Here is a 24,205-nt window from a genome sequence, read left to right on the forward strand (position 1 = left end):
GGTCTGCAGACAGAAACTCGAATAAGCCTCCCCACCAATTCTGTATTCTTCGAATGGATACTCATTGAATGATATATGTTAAGTTGTGGGTGAACTTAGAAGACAACACAGCGATTCTTCAAACAGCTCTTGTTTATTCACAGGCCAGGATAGAACTGAGCTGAAGAGTTCAGCCAGCCTGCTTATATAGAGCTCCAGTACAGCGTAACTGTAACAATTTTCTAAAACTATCCAATCACTGAACGTCACTTTCGATCCCTTATTTGCATAACTATCTACAGTATCCCCCTGCTGGCCCAGGGTGAGAACTTCAGTACATAACAATATACCTAACAGAAAAGGCTTTGCTTTACTGGTATTCTGTTCATAGCAGATTATTTCGCTACAAGGAAAGTACCCTGGAAATGTTGGGGGAAATTATGATAATATGCCCATAAAGATGAAGGCTTGCTTCTTGTTAAAAACCTCTCATTGCTTACATGTATTTCAGTCTGTTTCTTTTTAGTCCTGTTAAGCATAAGGGAGGGGGAGAAATTTAGTTCACCACCTAACCCACACTTCCAAAAACTATTTGAGATTTGAAACACAACTGTCCTTCAAAATCCGTACTTCCCCAAATTTTGCAGTGCAATTTTCCAAGCAAAAAATGTGTGCAGAAATGTGTATATCAGGGAAAGTGTGAATAGAAATGCATAAACATTGCATTATATTAAGGGAAATTGCATACAAAAATGTGTATATTAGAATAAATGCACTTTAAAATGCTGACATTTTGTGAGCCATCCGTAAGCATGGCGATCTTTTAATCTTAGAATGCACTATGCAGATATATTTTCTAAAGAAGAACTGTAACAATATGCAGTTTTTCAATAGAAATAAAACATGGAGGTTCTCCCTCAGTTGCAATATTGTATATTTTCTCCAAAGAGTCAATTATATCCCTCTCAGTTTTTCGGCAATATGTCATCGACTGGCCACTTCTATTGAGAAGAGAAAGGGAATAGTATTCATAGTGATATATAAACTCATGTAGTAAGGTATCACATAATCACATAATGTGAATAATGTGAAAGATCAATATGATATTTATATGGAAAATACAGCATAGTACTCAAACAGAAGAAAATAAGAAATTATTATTTCTGATGTTTTGAGAGGAATACTTGAGGTTATGTTTCATTTAATCTGGAAGAAACAAAGGATAGTATTCATCAAGAAAGTAGCAGATACCGTTTGAAATGAAACCATACAAAAGGGATTCAAATGGTACTCTCACCTGAACCCCATGTTGACTTTCACCCGCATGACTGGGGACTCCTTCAGAATCATTGGAACTCCTTGGATTCAGCTGAGTGTTAGGAGGCTCCATAGAGAAAACAGGAAACAGGGGCCTGAGAAACCGGAACTCGCTGTTCAGAGACCCACCAGCTAAGCACACCTCAAGCCTGGGATAGAGATCCAGCACCAGAATCCGCAGAGTTCTCCTGGGAATCAGGTCCCACCGGGAAATTGGATGCAGAGTTGTAGGTTCCTATGAACTTTTCACGTTTCTGCAACTTGATTACAACAAACGCCACTACAGAAATGAGAAAGATGCTTGAGATGGCAGCCAAGCAGATGATCAGATACATCGTCAAGCTGGGGTCTTCCTCCTCCACTGTTTCCTCCTTTGGGAGAGCCACACTTTTCAGATAAGGGTCAGAGAAGCCGTCCACTAGAAGGATTCTGAGAGTGGCAGAGGTGGACTGGGGAGGATGGCCGTTGTCTCGGACCACCACAATCAGATTCTGCTTGAAGCTGTCTCGGTTGCTGACCGGCCTCAGGGTGGTCACTTCTCCATTCTGGGCCCCCACTGTGAACAGACCCGGTTCTGTGGCCTTCAGCAGCTGGTAGGAAAGCCAAGAGTTCTGGCCAGAATCCCTGTCCACAGCCACCACCTTGGTGACCAGGTAGCCAGTCTCTGCCCCTCGGGGAACCAGGTCATTTGAGGGGGAAGTGCCATTCTGGAGAGGGTAGAGGATGAAGGGGGCATTGTCATTTTCATCCACGACCTGAACGCGGATGGGAACTTCTGAGCTCAGTGGAGGGGAACCTGAATCCACAGCCCTCACCGTCACCTGGAAATCTTTTACTTCCTCATAATCCAGAGACCGGATGGCATACAGGTTCCCCGTTTCAGAGTTGATGGAGATGTAAGAGGATGTGGGGCCATCATTGACCTTCCCAGGCAAAAGCGAGTAGGTCACTTTGGCATTCTGCGCTGTGTCCAGATCAACAGCATGGACGAAACCGATCAGAAGACCAGGAATGTTGTTTTCTCTTAGGTGCATTTCATAGAATGGCTTTTCAAACGCTGGAGGGTTGTCATTGACATCTGAGATTTGAACATGAAGTATTCTTGTGGAAGTGAGTCTGGGAGAGCCTCTGTCTGTGGCTGTGATGGTGATGTTATACTCAGAGGCTTGTTCTCTGTCCAGTGGCTGTTGGGTCACCAGCTGGTAGTAGTTGTTCTCGGTGGGTTTGAGCACAAATGGCAGGTTGACTTCAGTGGTGCAGGCAGTTCTGCCACTGTCTCCAGAGTCCACGTCTGTGACACTGAAAAGGGCCACCACTGTGTCTGGGGGAGAGTCCTCAGGTAAGGGACTGGTGATGGAAGTGATGATAATCTCTGGAGCATTATCGTTCTCATCCTCAATCTCTACAATGACTTTGCAGTAAGCAGAAAGGCCTCCTCCATCTGTGGCTTTGATGTTCATCTCATAATTTGTGTTTTCTTCATAATCAATTGTCCCTGTTAGAGTAAGTTCTCCAGTGTGTTTATTTAACTTGAACAATCTCATCACATTTTGTGGCACTTGGCTGAACAAGTAAGTGATGTGAGCATAGGAACCAAAATCCCTGTCAGTGGCTTCAACCTTTGTGATCTGTGTATCCAATGGGCTGTTTTCCATTAGTCTCACTTTGTACACAGATTGGTCAAACTGAGGCACATTGTCATTGGCATCCAGAACGTCAACAATAATTTGCACTGTTCCAGTCCTTTGGGGGATCCCTCCATCAATGGCTGACAGAATAAGCGAAATCTGTGGGTTTACCTCACGGTCTAATGGTTTCTCTAACACCAGTTCTGCATAGTTGGTACCAGTATCTGTATGATTTTTCTCATCTAGCCTAAAATGTTCATTAGGACTAAGGGTGTAGCTCTGGATAGCATTTTCTCCTTGGTCTGAATCCTGAGCTGTCTCCAAAGGAAATCGTGTATTTGTTGGAATGTGCTCTGATATTTGAAAAAGGATTTGATTTGTGGAAAATGTGGGAGAATTATCATTCACATCCTCTATCTGAACTTCAATTCTATGCAGCTGCAATGGATTTTCCAGCAAGATTTCAGAGAACAGAAGACAAGGATCATTCTGACCACACAGGGATTCTCGATCTATTTTGTCCTTTAATATCAAATCCCCAGAATGAGGATCCAGCTGGAAATACTGCTTGGAGCTCTTAGAAACCAGCCGGGCTCTCCGAGCAGTCAGCTCCTTTGCATCTACTCTCAAATCCTTCAGTACATTTGCCACCAGAGACCCACTTTTCTTTTCCTCCACCACTGCATAGCGAAGGGACTCACACATTGCCACACATGCACAGAGATATAGAAAAAAAGACACAACTTGCCTGCTGTTGTGATTTATTTCCATATTCGCAGCTTCTTCTCCTCTCAGATCTGAAACACGTGATGATTCTTTCTAAGACAACTGCCAAAGTTGATTGTCCATTGTAAGTTTGCAAGGTAAACTTTCGTATTTTTAAATCTAGAAATGGATATGGTGCCTATTTCCACATTAAATTTCAATAGATTTGCTTGTAATGGTGATCTGATTCCTTTCTCGTTGAGATTCCTTTGTCTGGTGGTTACAGACTTCAGAGAGCAGTTGCTGCTCCTTGATTATTTGTTCTGTGTTGTGTAACAGCACCACCTTGTGCTCAAGCTATGATATGATTCACGTAGACTTTGTGACTTTCCAAACTGCATTAATACAATCTTCTATAGCAATGTTTATAATATTTCATAAGTTGTATTCTCATAACCTGTATTTTATATATCAGAGTTGTCAGTAAGGCACTTTAGATGTATATTTCCTGCACCCAGGAGGGGGTTGGGCTAGTTGACCCTTGGGATAGAATCATGGAATCATAGAATTGTTGAGTTGGAAGCAACACCAAGGGTCATCTATTCCCACCCCCTGCAATGCAGGAATCTCAACTAAAGCATCCATGAGAGATGGCCATCCAACCTGTGCTTAAAAACCTCCCAGGAAGGTAGAACTCACAGCCTCTTGAGGGAGTCTGACTGTTGAACAGCTCTGTCAGAAAGTTCTTCCTGATGTTTCGTTGGACTCTCCTTTCTTGTAACTTGATGCCATCGGTTCAGGTCCTACCCTCTGGAATGTATGCTCCATCTTCCATGTAAGAGCCCTTAAGATATTTGAAGATGGCTATCAGTCATCTTCTCTCAGTCTCCTCTTCTCCAGGCTAAACATACCCAGCTCCTTCAACAATACCTCATAAAGCTTGGTTTCCAGATCTTTTATCACACTGGTTGGCCTCCTCTGCACACATTCCAGCTGGTCAACATCCTTCTTAAATTGTGACACCCAGAACTGGACACAGTGTTCCAAGTGTGGTCTGAACAAGTCAGAAGAGAGTTGTACTATTGCTTCCCTTGATCTGGACATTATACTTCTGTTGATGCAGCCTAGAATACCATTAGCTTTTATTTTATTTTTATTTATTTATTTGTTGCTGCTTCACACATAATGTTAAGTTTGTGGTCCACTAACACCCCTAGATCCTTTTCACATGTAATATAAGCCATGTATCGCTCATCTTATATTTGTACAGCTGGTTATTACTGCCGAAAGAGTTTGATCCCTTCCAACTCTTCAATTCTATGATTCTATGTCTCACTGACTTATTCATTCAAGCTAAACAAGAAACATGAGACACCCTACTGAGTAGGAAAACTTCAGAATGGGAACTATGTACATAGTATCACAGAACTGTGCACCACAGAGATGGATGGATCCTTGTAGATCATCCGGTATAAGCCCTTCATTGATGCAGGAGATGTACAGCTAAAGTATCTGCAACAAACAGATCCAACAAGATAGTCCCCCACCTGCTGCCAGAATGCTAGGGGGCTATCTATGTTATTCTTAAAGTGTGGTGTCCAGAACTGGACATAGTAGTCCATGTGAGATCTAACTAGTGTAGTAAAAAAAACCCTGGAACTATTACTTCCCATTAGTTGGAAATAATTGCCACTTTTTTGACTGGGAGGAGAGTCCTGCTGACTCATGTTCTGCTTGTGATGAATTTCATGAATGAGATTCTTTCCACATGTACAAAATTGCAAAACTAGATATCCTCCAGATGAATTTCATTTTATTTATTGCCTATTTTGTCTGCATGCTTTTTTTGTTTTTGTTTGCCTATCACAGCTATTTTGAATTTTATTCCTGTCTTAAGAGGTCTTAACTACCCTTCTTACTTTTGTGCCACCTGCAAATCTGGTAAGGATTTCTTCCATCTGTTCACAGAACTTTTATATAATGGTTTGTTTGGATAAATACGACAATATTTGGAATGAGTTTATACAAAACGCAGTAGACTATTAATATATACATATGTATTCAAATAATCACATCAAACTGATAAAAGAATGTATGGGTTAGGGTATTTTTCGTATATTGTATATATTCATATATATTTTCTACACATTTTTGTGCCTGTTTGTTTTTCTATTCTTCTATTTTTCTTTGCATCACTTTATTTCTTTATAACTGAAACCTTTTCAATATAAATATAAATATAAATATAAATATAAATATAAATATAAATATAAATATAAATATAAATATAAATATAAATATAAATATAAATATAAATATAAATATAAATATAAATATAAAATCACATCACGGTGTAGAGTATCTGGCCCAGGACAGAGCCCTGCTGCCCCCCACTCAAAACCACACTTTTATTTGATGCGGAAATACTGATAAGCACTCTTTGATTACAGTTTTCCAACCAGCTATGAATCCACCAGATCATCTAGTTTGCCCATATGTAACCTGCTAACCAAAAGATCATGGATTTTGTTAATTTTTTTCCTGAAGTCAAGGCAAATTGCATCCAGAGCATCCACAAAATTCACTAAGCTAGTACCCCAATAAAAATGGATATAAGATTAGTCTGGTGGGATTTATTTTTAACAAATCCATGTTCTCTTCTACTAATCACTGCATTGTTTTCAATATGCTTATAAAATGACTACTTTGTAATCTTCTAATATTTTCCTTAGAATCAAAGTCAGATGGAATAGTCTCAAATTTCCCAGATCTCCCCCCTTTTTTAAGACTGGAGTGACATTTGCCTGTCTCCAGGCCTGTAACAACTCACCTGCTCTCAAAAATTTATCACTGTTGATAGACAGAGGGTTTCTGAAAAACTATCAGCAATTCATCTGTCCCTGAAGACTTGAACTAATTTAACACAACTAGGTCATCCTTGACCAACTACTAATCTATCTTGAACTGCAGTCCTGCACCCCAGACATCAGTCCTGCTGCTTATGTAGGGTTGGACACAGTTCCACTTTGGGAGACAATAAATGCAAAACAGGAGATAAGCAGTTCTGCCTTCTTTTTGTCATCTGTTGCCATTTCACCATCCTTACCTGGAAAAGCCCCTTTTCTTCCTCACCAGCCTCAGCTCCTTCGTAACATTAGCTTTCCTGACAACTGCCCATAGAATTCAGAGCTACTTGCCTGTGTTCATCCTTGGTTACCCGTCCTTCCATTTATTATACATGTCTTCCCTGCTCTTAATGAACTGTACTGGTTACTGGTTTGTTTCTAGGTTGTTATTCTTCTAATCCATGGCCATTGCATTGCTGCCTTGCAATATTGCAGAAATGAGCCTTCTCCACAGTGGCACTAACCCTCTGGAATACCCTCCTCCCCCCATGCCATTCAAATTGAATTATTTCTTTTTGTTTTGTTTACACCTTAAGCTGTGTATAAATTGTCTAAATAAATCCATAATGCTTTCCTCCAGTTTCTTTTGCTGTTGGTTTTGGTATAGTGTACTGTAAGTGCAGTCACGTTTAATCATATTTTTGCTGATTTATTGCAGCCCACTTTAGGATAACTTTCTAACTAGACAGTATGTAGACTGAGGACTAATCTACACAGGTCAGTTATAACATCAAAAATTCGTTATAAAAATGTGACACCAGAGGGCATTGTAGAGCAGCAATCCATAATTAATGGGACATTGAGTTGAGAGCTATATTACGTTGTGTTGGGTTTTTTTGCGTTTTCTCAGATCAGTGTAGATCTATCCTGAGAGTGTTCCACAAGATGCTAGATGCTTTCCAGCATATGCCAAGTTAAGTTGCAAGCAGAGCATTATTAGCACAATAGAAACCATCTGGAATACAGTTTTCCTTTCAGCTGTTAATGAGAACTTTTCTGCTAACACAACCAAAAGAAGGCTGCACCAAGAAAGGAGGGAGGCAGTTTATTTCTTGTTTCCTTCTCCAGTGGAGGCCAGTCTTATTTATCTAGCAGAGGGGTGGGGAACCTCAGACACAGGGACCAAATGCAGCCCTCCAAGCCCCTCTGCCTGACCACACCCCTCTCCCCAAGCCACACCCCTCCCTGGCCCAACTTTGTTACTCAAGTCCTTTTCCTTGACTGGAGTATGCCCGTGAATCCTGATCTTGACACTTGCTTGCATGGGTTGAGGAATGTCTCAGTGTGTTTAGAAGCTAGACTACTTGAGGAAGGTAGAATTTACATTTATTGCTCCACCCACTTTTGCTTCTGGCCCTTCCCAACACTGCCATGTGGCCCTTGGAAGGTGGTCCAGAAGGAAATATGGTCCTTGGGCTGAAAAAGGCTCCCCTAAGGATTACTGTCTAAGCCTGAGAAAGTAAACGTTGTCGTGAAGGCCTCTAGTGAATATGCGAACAGCCCTGTGAAGCGATACTTCTTTCCTTTAAGTCCCCAGATGTCCAGATGAGCCCCAACAATGAAACAACCAATAAATACTATCTTCAAGAAGCAAAGTAATATAGAAGGTGTAGAAACAGATAGCCGTTGGTCGTCTGCAATATTACCATATGTGTGGATTTAGTCCTGCAGTATTTCAATAAGAGCCCGGCCACTCCTGAAATACAGATGCAGAGCAAGGCTATTGCAAGGGAAAGGAAATTTTACCTTGAGAGATTCTCTGATGCACACCTGGTTGCTTATTGAGTCAATAAACTACCATTTGCTTTGGTGACTAATCTGGTGGGGGTGCTGTGCTCAAATGTCATTTTAGATAGAGAATAACAGGAAACTCACACATTGGTTGAAAGGACTGGCGGGACTAGCAAAATCAGAAAAATATAGGACAGCATATTTCTTCAGGAAACAGTAAACATGTGCAGCAGAAATAACTGCTGCAGAAACTATGTAGATAACTTACCTGGATTTAAAAACACCTGTTAACATGTATGTATGAACTGTAGTCCTTCAGGCTGCAGTTGCAGGAGAGGAAGAAAGCCAAAATACTCCAAAAACTCCATGTGGCTCCTTTTTGCTCTCCCCCAAGCTGGTCATTGAGAGAATGTTATGGTCTTTCAAACTAATGCCTGTGTTTGCTTTCGCCTCACTTCCCTCTCATTTGTGTTTTGGGTACTGAATCCATGTAAGTCACTCTTGGTGCCTTTCAAGCTAAACAGCAGGTCAAAAAAACTAAATAAATGCACATAAGCATTTAAAGATATGCACATCAACATCACCATGCTTTATTAATTTCTTCTATGAGAGAGTGTACATGCCGGTGTACAATTATGATTCTGCATGAAGACTGACTCTCAAGCCAGTTTTAGTGCAGAGACCCAAAGTGAAGGAGCTAACAGACAGGACCTCAAAAAAAAGATGGAGAATATAAATGGGCTTGGAGGAAAGGGGTTTGAGTAAATGACAGATGAAAGAAGAAAAGGAACAATGGAAAATCGAGACGAAGAATGAAAGGGACAGTGGGATGTGGGGAACCACCTCACATTGAACTTGGAAACAGCAGGGCTCTCCTGTTAGCAAAGAACGCCACAGAACAGGGAAAGAAACTGAGACAACAAAGGGGCAGTAGGACAGAGGTGGAGAGTAGATATGGAATAAGCAGTCCAGGAGAAAACTGAGCCTCTTTCTGTAGTCACTGCATAGGTAACCAATATAGAGCAGTATAAGAAGACAGAAACAAATATCAGATGTGATAGATTACCAAGCAACAAGAATTCCCAAAGTGATCATGACCTGTTTTGATATTTCTGGTATACTGAGATTGATATTTAAAACAAACAAACAAACCAAAAGCTTCTTTCTCACCTCTTTCCCTGATTCTGTTTTCCCCACCTGGTCAGGAATATCTTGGGAAGCAGAAGGAGGGGTCTGGTTCACATTGAGGTTTGGCTCCCCCACAGAAAAAACAGGAATGAGGGGCCTGAGGAACCTGAACTCGCTGCTCAATGACCCACCGGTTAAGCAAACATCGTAGTGGTAACTCCTGGAAAGAGACCCGCTCTGAGAATCGCCACAGTTCTCCGGGATGTCGGGTCTGGCAGGTGGGAAGTGAGGAGGGGCAGCGATAAAACTTTCCCTGGGATCCCTCCTGCAGATCTTGATGGCAGCAAAGGAAACAATGCAAACAAGGAACACAAAGGAGACTGAAGCCAGGCAGATCACCAAATACAAGGTCAAGATCCCATCTTCTTCGTGCTCCTCTTTACTGACCTCCACAGCCTTCATATAAGGATCCGAAAAGCCACCCACGGGAAGGACATGGAGCATGGCAGTGCTGCTCTGGGGAGGGAGCCCGTTGTCCCTGACCACTATCAGGAGTCTCTGCTTGCTGGTGTCTCGCTCGCTCAGGGCTCTCCTGGTTCTCACTTCCCCATTCTGGGCTCCTATGCTGAAAAGACCAGGGTCTGTGGCCTTCAGCAGCTCATAGGAAAGCCACGAGTTCTGGCCAGAATCTCCATCCACAGCCACCACCTTGGTGACCAGGTAGCCGGCCTCCACCGACTTGGGCACCAGCTCATTGCAGGGGGATGTGCTGTTCTGAAGAGGGTAGAGGAAGAAGGGAGCGTTGTCGTTTTCGTCTAGGATTACGACTCGGACAGTAACTTCTGAGCTGAGGGGAGGAGACCCTCCATCCGTAGCCCTCACCGTCACTTTCAAATCTTTGATCTGCTCGTAATCCAGAGATTGGAGGGCATACAGATTTCCGCTTTCAGAGTTGACCGAGATGTAAGAGGCCACAAGGCCATCAGTGACCTTCCCAGGCAAAAGGGAGTAGGTGACCTTGGCATTCTTCTCAGTGTCCAGATCAGCAGCACGGACTGAGCCAATGAGCAGTCCTGGAATATTGTTTTCCCGTATCTGCATTTCACATGAAGACTTTTCAAATACTGGGGGGTTGTCATTGATATCTGAGATCTGAACATTAATAATTCTTGTTGAAATGAGCCTGGGAGAGCCCTGGTCAACGGCTGTGATGGTGATATTATATTCCGGGACCTTCTCTCTGTCCAAGGGACTTTGGACCACGAGCTGGTAATAGTTATCCATTGTGCGTTTTAAGGCAAAGGGAAGGTTTGTCTCCACAGAGCACACAGTTCTGCCATTATCACCAGAGTCTCGATCTGTGACACTGAAGAGGGCCACCACTGTGTCCAGGAGAGAATCTTCTTGTATGCTGCCAGTGATAGATATGACAGACACTTCAGGGACATTGTCATTCACATCCTCAACGTCTACCAGGACCTTGCAGTGACCTGAAAGACCCCCTCCATCTGTTGCCCTGATGTTCATGTCATAGCTGGTTTCTTTTTCATAATCAACTTGACCTAAAATAGTGATTTCCCCAGTCATTTCATTTAAATGAAATAACTTGTATATTTTTTCAGACACCCGGTGGAATGAGTAGGTGATCTGTGCATTTGAGCCAAAATCCAAATCTGTAGCTTCCACTTTGGAGACCAGAGTACCCCGTTTGCTGTTTTCCTTTAACCTTACTTTATATTCTGAATGAGTAAACTGTGGGGAATTATCATTGATGTCAAGAACATCAATATTTATTTGAGCTGTGCCTGTTCTCCGTGGCTCCCCTCCATCCACAGCTGTGAGAGTCAGACCAAAGTGTGGCTCCTTCTCCCTGTCCAGTGACTTCTCCAGGACAAGATCCACATATATCCTTCCATCCTTGTTGCTTTCTACTCTGAGCCGGAAATGTTCATTGGGACTGAGAGTGTAGTTTTGGATGTTATTTATCCCCAGGTCCTCATCTTTGGCAGATTCCAAGGGGAAATGTGTATTTGTAGGAACATTCTCGGGAATTTTCAGATCAAATTCATTTTTCGAGAATTTTGGAACATTATCATTCACATCTTCTACCTTGACTACAATGCTGTAGAGATCTAATGGGTTTTCCAGTACAATTTGTGACAGAAGTAAGCAAGGATTGATCTGGTCACACAAAGCTTCTCTATCTATTTTATCATTTATCAAAAGATCCCCAGAGTGAGTATCAAGACGAAAATATTGCTTACTGTTCTTAGAAACCAGCTGGGCTCTGCGAGCAGAGAGCTCCCCTGTTCCCAGCTTCAAATCCTCCAGCACATTGGCCACCAAAAACCCCCTTTTCTTTTCTTCAGGTACAGAATAGTGAAGTGAAATACTCAGTGCTCCAGGAAGACAAAGGAAAAGCAAAAAATACAGACCTTGTTCCTTTCTGTAGCCGTCTCCCATGGCTCAAGAATCTCTGGCCAAAAGATGAAGTTTCTGACAATCATCCAATGATAATCTCTGCTGCTGTGGAAATGAATTTGATGATGCCGTGTTGATGGCTTTGCTGTGCTTTATGTTATCTCTTTATCGCATATGAATGTCACCCGTCCTTTGTTCCAGCCACCTTTTTGCTCATGGCTTCCTGTGAGTTCCTTCACAAAATTCTGAATTCCAGTTCATGTCTTTGCCTGTACTACCACCGTGTGGCTGAGCAAAGAAAAGCCACTAAGATTCAGTAAATAACACTGAATGCAGTGCACATTACACTGAACAGGAAAAGTTCAGATTCACAGTTTCTCTGTTCATAAAAGTCTGTTTTATTACTAGGAAGATACCTCTTTTCCATTTGAATGAGTGCAGATATCACAAAACAATGCATACTGCCACCATGTGGATGTGTAAAGAAATAATAACTAGGAGTATCCTTTTGATTCAATGTTTGCTAAAACTCGAAAGTCTCACATACACACCATATTGCTTTCCCACAAATAATCCTAGGTAGTGTAGTTTAACTGTCACAAAGCTGCAATTACAATTACCTAAAACAAAATCCACTTTTCTGAAGCTCCTCTCTTCTACTTGAAATACTGTAGATGCAAGAAACAGTTATTATGCCTCCAGATTATGGTTAATTACCTCTGCCTCCCAAAGAGATAATGTATTATGAGAATAATATTTAAGCAAGATATGACCATGTCATAAGTAACTCCCAATAGAGCTTTGTAATTTTTTCAAATATTACACATCTAAAAAATGAATATATGAAAGCTATATAAAGCAATATTCTCACCTGAACCATATGTTGACTTTCACCTGCATGACTGGCTACACCTTCAGAATCATTGGAACTCCTTGGATTCTGCTGAGTGTTAGGAGGCTCCACAGAGAAAACAGGAAACAGGGGCCTGAGAAACTGGAACTCGCTGTTCAGAGACCCACCAGCTAAGCACACCTCATAGTTGTAAGCCTGGGATAGAGATCCAGCACCAGAATCCGCAGTTTTCTCCTGGGAATCAGGTCCCACCGGGAAATTGGCTGCAGAGTTGTAGGTTCCTGTGAACTTTTCACGTTTCTGCAACTTGATTACAATAAACGCCACCACAGAAATGAGAAAGATGCTTGAGATGGCAGCCAAGCAGATGATCAGATACATAGTCAGGCTGGGGTCTTCCTCCTCCACGGTTTCCTCCTTTGGGAGAGCCACACTTTTCAGATAAGGGTCAGAGAAGCCGTCCACTAGAAGGATTCTGAGCGTGGCAGAGGTGGACTGGGGAGGATGGCCGTTGTCTCGGACCACCACAATCAGATTCTGCTTGAAGCTGTCTCGGTTGCTGACCGGCCTCAGGGTGGTCACTTCTCCATTCTGGGCCCCCACCGTGAACAGACCCGGTTCTGTGGCCTTCAGCAGCTGGTAGGAAAGCCAAGAGTTCTGGCCAGAATCCCTGTCCACAGCCACCACCTTGGTTACCAGGTAGCCAGTCTCTGCCCCTCGGGGAACCAGGTCATTCGAGGGGGAAGTGCCATTCTGGAGAGGGTAGAGGATGAAGGGGGCATTGTCATTTTCATCCACGACCTGAACGCAGATGGGAACTTCTGAGCTCAGTGGAGGGGAACCTGAATCCACAGCCCTCACCGTCACCTGGAAATCTTTCACTTCCTCATAATCCAGAGACCGGATGGCATACAGGTTCCCCGTTTCAGAGTTGATGGAGATGTAAGAGGATGTGGGGCCATCATTGACCTTCCCAGGCAAAAGCGAATAGGTCACTTTGGCGTTCTGCGCTGTGTCCAGATCAACAGCATGGACTGAATTGATCAGAAGACCAGGAATATTGTTTTCTCTTAACTGCATTTGATAGAATGGCTTTTCAAACACTGGAGGGTTGTCATTGGCATCTGAGATTTGCACATGAAGTATTCTTGTGGAAGTGAGTCTGGGAGAGCCCCTGTCCGTGGCTGTGATGGTGATGTTATACTCAGGGGCTTGTTCTCTGTCCAGTGGTTGCTGGGTCACCAGCTGGTAATAGTTGTTCTCGGTGGGTTTGAGCACAAATGGCAGGTTGACTTCAGTGGTGCAGGCAGTTCTGCCACTGTCCCCAGAGTCCACATCTGTGACACTGAAAAGGGCCACCACTGTGTCTGGGGGAGAGTCCTCAGGTAAGGGACTGGTGATGGATGTGATGGTAATCTCTGGAGCATTGTCGTTCTCATCCTCAATCTCTACAATGACTTTACAGTAAGCAGAAAGTCCCCCTCCATCTGTAGCTCTGATGTGCAGCTCATGATTTGTGTTTTCTTCATAATCAATTGCCCCTGAAATGGTAATTTCACCAGTGTTTTTGTTTAAGTTGAATGATCTTAGCACACTTTCTTGCACTTCGCTGAAGGTGTAAGTGATACGTGCATTGGAACCAAGATCCCTGTCAGTGGCTTCCACTTTGGTGACCAGGGTATCCAATGGGCTGTTTTCCATTAGCTTCACTTTGTAGGCAGATTGTTCAAATTGAGGGAAATTATCGTTGTTATCTAGAACATCAATGATAATTTGTGCTGTTCCAGTTCGTTTAGGGATCCCTCCATCAACAGCTGACAGAATCAGGGCAATCTGTGGATTCACCTCACGATCTAACTGCTTCTCCAATACCAATTCTATATATTTGCTTCCATCACTGTGTCTTTGGACATCCAGTTTAAAATATTCATTAGGACTAAGTGTGTAATTTTGTACAGCATTTTCTGCTATATCTGAATCCTGTGCTCTCTCCAAAGGGAATCGAGTGTTCACTGGTACCTGCTCAGGTATTTCAAAAATGAATTTCATTTTTGAGAATTTAGGTGTATTATCATTGACATCTTGTATTTGAACTTTGATTCTCTGCAGCTGCAATGGGTTTTCAAGCACAATTTCAGAGAATAGAAGACAAGGATCATTCTGACCACACAGAGACTCTCGGTCTATTTTGTCCTTTAATATCAAATCCCCAGAATGTGGATCCAGGTGGAAATACTGCTTGGAGCTCTTAGAAACCAGCCGGGCTCTCCGAGCAAAAAGTTCCTTTGCATCCACTCCCAAATCTTTTAGCACATTCGCTATTAGAGACCCACTTTTCTTTTCCTCCGGCACTGAATAGAGGATGGGTTCACACATTGCAATATGCATGCAGAAATAAAGAACAAAACTCAAAACTTGCCTTTTGTGCGTTTCCATTGTTCCAGCTTCACTTCCAGTCAGTTCAGATTAGAAGAAGTATCTGTCCAGAATTTCCTTTCATGAGTTACACACCTGCAAGGCCAATCCGTCCTTAGCTGTTTTGAAACAGATGCAGAGGTCTGTTCTTTGGATTGTAATGAGCATATGTCCTTTCTATTTAAGATTGCTTTGTCTAATGGCTGCAGCTCTTTGGGAGAGCACTTGCTCTCTGAATATGGTCTGTGTTGTGTAATAGCACCACCTTGTGTTGGAATTGTGATACAACTCCATTGATGTTACCACGTGCCAACCTACACAGATCTTTTAGGAGATCTAGAAATCCTTAGGTTTTCTAATGTGTAGTCTATTAACTTATATCATTATATAATTATGTATATCCTATATAATACACACACACACACACACATTGTTGTTGTTTAGCCGTTTAGTCGTGTCCGACTCTTCGTGACCCCATGGACCAGAGCACGCCAGGCACTCCTGTCTTCCACTGCTTCCTGCAGTTTGGTCAGATATATGATATATGATATATATGATATATGATATATATATCACCCACATGAAGACTGCTGGGTCCGACTGACAGAGTGCCTTGCATTCAGTTTTCAAAATGTCCCACAATCTGGATACAAAGAATAAAGTATTCAAATACACTCTGATTGCTACAAAAGTGGTAAATTTAGACTTATCTCTGTTATACTGGTGGACAACTTATAACCTAAAATGATTAAGGTGTTTTTCTGTTAGCTATGTGGATTAAACATCATAATATTTTCCAAAATAATATTTTGTAAATTCTGAACTAACATAAGGTCCGTGGTGGGTGGGGAGAAGAGATAGAATTATGCTAACCAAGTGGAATTTTTTCCTCCCCTTCCATCTGAGCACCTGTCTTACATGCCAGTTTACAAATATGTTTTGAAACTGTCCTTAATTTCAAAATCAGCTTCTCAAGTGATTCAGTATCTTATTAAAGGATGGGAGGTGGAATCAAAGACACTGCCAGCCTCATAGATCTAATTCTGTGGATTTAAAAAAAAATAAATCTACTCAACTTATATAAATAGAATTAAACAAAAAAAATCTATAATCAAATATAAACCACAATTGAAATATATGAAATCCAAATTATACCACAGCATTCTTGCATAATATCCATAGCAGAGGTAGCAATATTAATACAATACATATTGATAACAAAAGGATGGGGGTGATCTTTCCACCAAAGAAATCTAGACGTAGTCATCACTCCTCAGGTCTCAAAACCAGATTTCCTTTTATTATTCAAATGGCTGGTAAAATATATATAATTAATGGTTCCAGAAAGCTAGAATCACGTTCACAGAAAGATGTTACAACAATAAATAGCCCCTTGAAGGTCAGAAATGTCTCTTGCATGTGTTTGATTTATTTAATAGTGTTACAGAATTGGAGTTCAACTAAACTGGTTTTGGTGATTCTCTCCATCCCCATTATTTTATATCAGTAAAAGGATTCTGCAGAAGATGATGACCTGGTTGGACAATCTTAAGCTTGCAGATTCCCTGGGAGGTTGGGTCTTTCAGTAACTAAAGAGATGGCCGAGTACAAGTGATTTGTTGCCTTAAGAAATAATGGTCAGAGTTCAATCTGGAAGGGGGCATGTCCTTCTTCCCCCTTGCCTGACTGGAAGCGATGTCATTAAAGTGTTTGTAAAAGAGAATAATATGTATTGACAACCTTGATCAGACTCACAGAGCAATGGAAATACTTTACTCACTCCCTCTATTGCACACCTCCTTTTTCGGTTGGTTGGTTGGTTGGTTGGTTGGTTGGTTGGTTTCTGCCTGCATAACCAGTGCCTGCAGCAATAGCAATAGAACCGGGCAGAAAACAAACTCTCCTAACGAAGAACATCCAGCTCCTTCATATAAAAATCAGCAAAAGTCAATAAGTCAAGCATCATTGCACATATTTTTGCAGTGCATTAAGTGTGACTGCCAAGTCCACACTTGTAGAGTGTAGGAGAATCAGAGGAAAAAACTCTATACTTGAGGTGCAAGACATGGGCTACTTGAAGGGACTTTTGCAAGCAGCCGTGCACTGCTCTTCAAACCTATGAAAACTGAAGAGCAGTTTGTGTAAGGACTTTCAAACAGCCCCACAGTGTGCTTTGGAGTCCCAACAGCCCCCTGATGACACATGGTGACAGGTGATTGACAGATGGGTGGCCCCACCCACATGTCAAATTTGGCCCTTCAAGGATGGGGCGATAGGGATCTGGCCTATAGAATACTATTGACTAACATTGATTTTGACTACTTTCCAAATTCATTTGTTGCAGTAACAATGTCTGAATACTCTTTTTGCCTACACAAGTCAATCCATGAATTCTCAAGTACTTAACCTACTGTGAAGAACTTGCTAAAGACCTCTCCCCAAATTTGTCACTCTTTTCTGTCTATACAACTAATCAATTAACCAATTAGACAACTGCACACCCAGAAGACTAACATTTGAATGAACTGTCTTTTCCCCTTCTGTAACCAAAACTGTCAATTATTTATTAACCAAGATAAACTGTTCAGGCTAAATTTAAAGTGAACAAATTGCAACTTTGAAAACTGCAGTTTACAATTAGAAACTTGCAGTCTTAAAAACAGGGGAAGGGAATCAGCATAAAACACATTTCCTGGAAATTAAACTGAATATCATGAACATAAAAAGGATATAATTAATATAATGGGTAGAATATAATAATTAGAAGGAGAAATCAGGTGTGTATGGAAGACCTCAAAAGATTTTCTACAGCTTGATGTGCTGTCAGTATTGAAGACACCTTTGGAATAAACCCAAAATTTCCACACAAAAATCCCTTCTGTCAACATTTTAACATGCATTTCCTTTATCTTTCCCTTTTCCTCTCCCCACCCCAAATCTTATTTCACCCTTTTTACTTTAACTTTAAAGATGACTAAAGTAAAGATTATTTCATTGAACATTAGAGTTGAACTCATTCAGAAGACATCTGAAATTTGCTAAACCACTAAATAAACAAAAAACTATGATAACCCCTTTGCTGTAAATTATATTAAAAGATGAAGACATATACGTCAATGCTTCAAAATCTGGATAATATTTTTTTCATCCCGTTATGTTGAAAAGTGGATTGCAATCTTGAATTAAAACCATCCATTTTTTTTTTTAAAGTATAATCAATGAAAGATCCAGCACAAATATTTGGCACTGGTTTAGTGAGGGGAAAGCCAATAATGATTGGGCGTATCTATGCGTCAAATGAAAATCAAAAAGCATTCACAAAATTAATGCCATAATTGTTTCCAGCCTAGACAAAGAAATTATACTTGGTGGAGGCTTTATTTGAAGAAAAAAAATAAAATTGGACAGGACAAAATATAAAATATCAGGAGTAATTCCAACCCTTTAAAAAAAAATACACAAGTTTTTCTGGTACAAACCTCATGGCAGTTTCAACCAAAGGAGAAAGATTACACATTTTATGAAATCACTCAATAATTTATTTATTTTTTATATCCCCGTGGTTAACTCAGAAAGTGAAGTAAGCAAATACAGGATGAAACGTTTATTTTGTTGATGTTGTTACAAGCATTTGAAAGTTTGGAAAATATATCACTGAAGGGCACCTAGACAATATATTAATGTTTAATTCAGAGTTTGTTCTGACAATAAAACTGATAATTGAAGCATATTTTAATAATTCCCCAGAAGACTGTCCTGTAACAAATTAAGAGGTCTTCAAAGCAGTCACTACAAGAGAAATCAAACAAAAAGCTGCATATTTCAAAAAAGAAAAAAGACCATTAATGAGTTAATGACACAGATTAGAGATGTGGTGCAACAACATAAAAGGACAAACAATATTACAAAGACTTGATGCTACTAAAAAACCCCACTTAATTTAGTATAGTGTTCATCGGTTTGTAAGTTATCAACTTGGGTCAAGTAACTACTTAACATTATTTCCAAAATAAGGAAGCAATCCATACAGATAAAGCATTTGATAAAATGGAGTGATCTATTCTGGGAGCTGCACAAAATGTAAATGGACACTACTTTAATCTCCTGGATTATGATGTTTTCAAACCCTACTGCTTCAAAATAGACAAAGTACAATCAGAAACATTTAAATTAAATAGATGCACTAGATAGGAATGCCAATTATCGAGGTTACTATTTAATTATCTGTGGAACTTATGGCCAAAGCTGTTAGACTGGATCACATAAATAAATGATTGACAATATTAACAAACCACTTAAAAAGAAGTTTGTATGCAGATGACACTGTGCTAATTCTGAAAGATCCAGAAAAATAATTTGAGCCAGATGTATAATAACTTTAAAAACTATAGAAGACAGAATTGAAAATAAATATCAAATCCCTTGATCATCATGCCTAGAGTATTAATTTCCCCACACTTTTACAATGATCTCTCAAACACTGGAGAATGGTCTTGTTATCTTAAGATGAGCATAAGTCATTACTATTGAACTGAACCATAAAACACCATCAGTGGTCATGCCCTCAGTGAGTATCGTTCTGTCCAAAAGACTGTGGTTCACAAGTTCATAATAGTTATTGACAGTGACTATTAGGGAAGTGGGAGAAATTTATATTCTTTCATATTCTAATATGAACCAACCTAAATCACAGTTGCCAAAAAAATTATGAAGCAAAACAGAGCTGCCCTTCAAAAGTTGTATTTCTCTGAATTCTCTAATGCAATTATCCAACCAGTTTGTACAGAAATGGGCATATTAGAGTAAAGAATGAATAACGTGAAAATAACATACAAAAATACACTTTATTAGGGAAATTGCTTGCAAAAAAACCAGTAAAATACGCAAAATGTATGAATATTAGGAAAAATGTCACTAAAATGCTGCTGAATTTTTGTGAGGTCTTAACTCTCTGCCCCAAAAATCTTTGTGGAAATATGGACAAGCCACTGATCATTTCCAGACTTCTAAGAATTCATTGCATTCAGGCTTAGAATGGTTGAGAACAAATAATAAACTTTTCATATCTATATGAAAAGTATTAAAACACTTCTCTTACCTGGATATTATCTTTATATTCCTCTCCTTGACTGAGGAGCTCTTGAGAATTATTTGAATTCCTCAGATTCAGCTGTGTGTTGGGTTCCACAGAGAAAACAGGAAACAGGGGCCTGAGAAACCGGAACTCGCTGTTCAGAGACCCACCAGCTAAGCACACCTCATAGTTGTAAGCCTGGGAGAGAGATCCAGCACCAGAATCCGCAGAGTTCTCCTGGGAATCAGGTCCCACCGGGAAATTGGCTGCAGAGTTGTAGGTTCCTATGAACTTTTCACGTTTCTGCAACTTGATTACAACAAACGCCACTACGGAAATGAGAAAGATGCTTGAGATGGCAGCCAAGCAGATGATCAAATACATAGTCAGGCTGGGGTCTTCCTCCTCCACTGTTTCCTCCTTTGGGAGAGCCACACTTTTCAGATAAGGGTCAGAGAAGCCGTCCACTAGAAGGATTCTGAGCGTGGCAGAGGTGGACTGGGGAGGATGGCCGTTGTCTCGGACCACCACAATCAGATTCTGCTTGAAGCTGTCTCGGTTGCTGACCGGCCTCAGGGTGGTCACTTCTCCATTCTGGGCCCCCACCGTGAACAGACCCGGCTCTGTGGCCTTCAGCAGCTGGTAGGAAAGCCAAGAGTTCTGCGCAGAATCCCTGTCCACAGCCACCACCTTGGTGACCAGGTAGCCAGTCTCTGCCCCTCGGGGAACCAGGTCATTCGAGGGGGAAGTGCCATTCTGGAGAGGGTAGAGGATGAAGGGGGCATTGTCATTTTCATCCACGACCTCAACGCGGATGGGAACTTCTGAGCTCAGTGGAGGGGAACCTGAATCCACAGCCCTCACTGTCACCTGGAAATCTTTTACCTCCTCATAATCCAGAGACCGGATGGCATACAGGTTCCCCGTTTCAGAGTTGATGGAGATGTAAGAGGATGTGGGGCCATCATTGACCTTCCCAGGCAAAAGCGAGTAGGTCACTTTGGCGTTCTGCGCTGTGTCCAGATCAACAGCATGGACCGAATTGATCAGAAGACCAGGAATATTGTTTTCTCTTAACTGCATTTGATAGAATGGCTTTTCAAACACTGGGGGGTTGTCATTGACATCTGACACTTCAACATGAAGTATTATTGTGGAAGTGAGTCTGGGAGAGCCTCTGTCTGTGGCTGTGATGGTGATGTTATACTCAGAGGCTTGTTCTCTGTCCAGTGGTTGTTGGGTCACCAGCTGGTAATAGTTGTTCTCGCTGGGTTTGAGCACAAATGGCAGGTTGACTTCAGTGGTGCAGGCAGTTCTGCCACTGTCTCCAGAGTCCACGTCTGTGACACTGAAAAGGGCCACCACTGTGTCTGGGGGAGAGTCCTCAGGTAAGGGACTGGTGATGGATGTGATGGTAATATCTGGAGCATTGTCGTTCTCATCCTCAATCTCTACAATGACTTTGCAGTAAGCAGAAAGGCCTCCTCCATCCGTAGCTCTGATTTTCATCTCATAATTTGTGTTTTCTTCATAATCAATTGTCCCTGAAACACTAAGTTCTCCATTAAGTGTGTTTAAAGTGAATGATCTTAATACCATTTGCCCCACCTGGCTGAAGGAATAAGTAATAGTTGCATAGGAACCATAATCTTTGTCGCTTGCTTCAACTTTTACAACCAGTGTATTCAGTGGGCTGTTTTCCATTAGTTTTACTTTGTACACAGATTGTTCAAATTGAGGGAAATTATCATTAGCATCCAGAACATTAATAATAATTTGGGCTGTACCAGTTCTTCTTGGGATTCCTCCATCAACAGCTGACAGAATCAGGGCAATCTGTGGATTCACCTCACGGTCCAACGGTTTCTCCAATACCAATTCTGCATGTTTGCTACCATCACTGTGACTTTGCACATCAAGTCTAAAATGTTCATTAGGACTAAGGGTGTAGTTCTGAACAGCATTTTTTCCTTTATCTGTATCTTCTGCACTTTCCAAAGGGAATCTGATATCCACAGGAGTCTGCTCAGGTATTTTAAAAATAAACTGATTTTTAAAGAATTTGGGGAAATTATCATTCACATCTTCTATTTCAACTTCAATTCTGTGTAGCTGCAATGGATTTTCCAGCACAATTTCAGAGATTAGAACACAAGGTTCATTCTGACCACACAGGGACTCCCGATCGATTTTATCCTTTACTGTCACATCTCCAGAATGAGGATCCAGCTGGAAATACTGCTTGGAGCTCTTAGAAACCAGCCGGGCTCTCCGAGCAGACAGCTCCTTTGAATCCACTCTCAAATCTTTTAGCACATTTGCCACCAGAAATCCACTTTTCTTTTCCTCTGGCACTGAGTAGAGAAAGGACTCACACATTGCTACAAACATGCAAAGACATAATAAAGGAGACACAACTTGCCTGATGTTGAGATGCTCTTCCATTTTTCCAGCCTCACTTCCAGTCAGATATATGATACAAGGTGGTTCTTTCGACGTTGTCTGTTATGTGTCTGTTATATATCCCCAATACAATTATTCATTTCTTTTGCTATATTTTTAATGGACTGTGGCCTTCTGAAAGATTTGTCTGAAATGAAGATCTGTTTCCTTTCTCTCTGTATGCTTCCTTTGCATTTATGGCTCTGGGAGAGCAGTTACTCACTACAGTACTATATAATCTATGTTGTGTAAGAGCACCACCTTGTGTTTGAACTGCAATGTAGCTCCCAAAACATCACCACGTACCAACTCGCATAGAAAGATCTCACATAACAGCTTCTATTTTATGATTGTATTCTTAACCTTTAACTGATACATAAAAAGGCTGTAACCTCTCATTCTCAAGCCCCCCCACTCTCCATGAAGATATTTGTTGAGACACTGTGATGTCCCCAAACATTCACAAATTATTGAGAGGACTGTTGCTGGCATAAACTGTTCACAGCCACTGTGGCATCCATGAAGGAACAACAACAAAGATGATACAACTTTTTGTATCATACAACATTTCAGCTTCCAGCTCTGCTTCTTCTTCTTCTCTTCACACACAGATTGACTTGTTCTGAAGAGCCATCTGACAGACCCTGACAATGACTTGGGTGCCATTTTATCTCCAGCCAGTCATTTCAAATTTGGATGGAATTCTCCCCTCTCATTGTGATGAAATGTCATTGTATGTTCAAAGTGAATAGATTCTCAAGTCTGTTCGTTAGCTTTATAAGTTAGATAAGGTTGGTGAATGATGTTGTGCTTGCTCATTAAGATTTCTTCCAAATACTACATTGATTTTAAATCTTCATATAGAAGACAATACGTGGTATATTGAGTGAAATATATTATGTGACGGTATGATGGAATATTTGGGAGCTCCGTGTCCTTTAGTGCTCACACTTGAGGCAGCACAGGAATGGAAGATATTTAAACAAGAGTTTCAGATTTTATTGTCGGCTATGCAGTCAGATGAAAAAACAGATATACAGAAAATTGCTGTTTTTCTTAATGTGGTGGGCACTGTATAATTCCTTTGAGCTGTTTGCTGAAGAAACGGTTATAAGGCACCAAAGGAAAAGTACTGTCTTCCTAAAAGTAACATGACAACTGGAAATATAAATTTAGATCAAAATATTAGCAAGATGGAGAAACATTTGGAATGTTTCAGATTTCAGAGCAAAAAGGTTGACTTGTAGTTCTTGAAGGGATTCCTTAACAATGTGGCATATTTGCAGGGAGATGGTCTGACCTAAATCATGATATAGAAGCTTCTGTAAAAGATTGTGAGGTATGCTTCAAATATCAGAATAAAGTAAAACAACCTATGGATTTTTTTAGCACCATGACCAAGAGTGAGAATGGATTTGTTTGAATAGGAGGGGCATCAATATTTACTTGTTCTTGACCATTATTCACATTATCCAGAGATCAGAACTAAACAATCTGAGTGCAAAACTTGTCATAAGCAAATTGAAAGTTGTTTTTACAAGACATGGTATTCCACCAATGGTTATGTTAGACCGTGAACCAAAATTTTGTTGTCAGGAGTTCAAAG

The 24,205-nt window shown here is 41.0% G+C and overlaps 3 protein-coding genes across 4 annotated transcripts in view; all 3 read right to left on the minus strand.

The window, feature by feature from the left end:
* Positions 1 to 15,287, minus strand: part of LOC309349232 (uncharacterized protein) — a 94,160-nt gene extending 78,873 nt beyond the window's left edge. Inside the window, exons 1-2 of the mRNA XM_081874979.1 lie at positions 12,687 to 15,287; positions 9,437 to 11,860 (exon numbers count right to left, since the gene is read on the minus strand). Of these exons, the coding sequence (XP_081731105.1) occupies positions 9,437 to 11,860; positions 12,687 to 15,104 (4,842 nt within the window). The 5' untranslated portion in view covers positions 15,105 to 15,287. The remainder of the gene's footprint in view (positions 1 to 9,436; positions 11,861 to 12,686) is intronic.
* Positions 104 to 4,155, minus strand: LOC309347828 (protocadherin beta-16-like). Its single transcript, XM_081872680.1, is given in 3 exon segments — positions 104 to 980; positions 1,277 to 1,442; positions 1,444 to 4,155. Coding segments are annotated over 3 exon segments (2,454 nt in total). The 5' UTR covers positions 3,696 to 4,155; the 3' UTR covers positions 104 to 944.
* A 3,411-nt stretch (positions 15,288 to 18,698) lies between the features above and the next one.
* Positions 18,699 to 23,552, minus strand: LOC309347835 (protocadherin beta-16-like). 2 transcript variants are annotated; one of them, XM_081872693.1, is made up of 2 exons: positions 20,182 to 23,552; positions 18,699 to 18,872 (listed from the first exon to the last, which is right to left on the minus strand). In XM_081872693.1, the coding sequence occupies exons 1-2, from the start codon at positions 22,600 to 22,602 to the stop codon at positions 18,870 to 18,872; spliced, it is 2,424 nt and encodes an 807-aa protein (XP_081728819.1). In that variant the 5' UTR covers positions 22,603 to 23,552; the 3' UTR covers positions 18,699 to 18,869. The 2 variants fall into 2 exon arrangements, with proteins under 2 accessions (XP_081728819.1, XP_081728818.1); XM_081872692.1 differs by having other exon boundaries at positions 18,699 to 18,896.
* Between the last annotated feature and the right edge of the window lie 653 nt (positions 23,553 to 24,205).

The sequence above is a fragment of the Podarcis erhardii genome (genome assembly GCF_964252035.2).
Source record: "Podarcis erhardii genome assembly, chromosome: 8".
Classification (NCBI taxonomy): domain Eukaryota; kingdom Metazoa; phylum Chordata; class Lepidosauria; order Squamata; family Lacertidae; genus Podarcis; species Podarcis erhardii.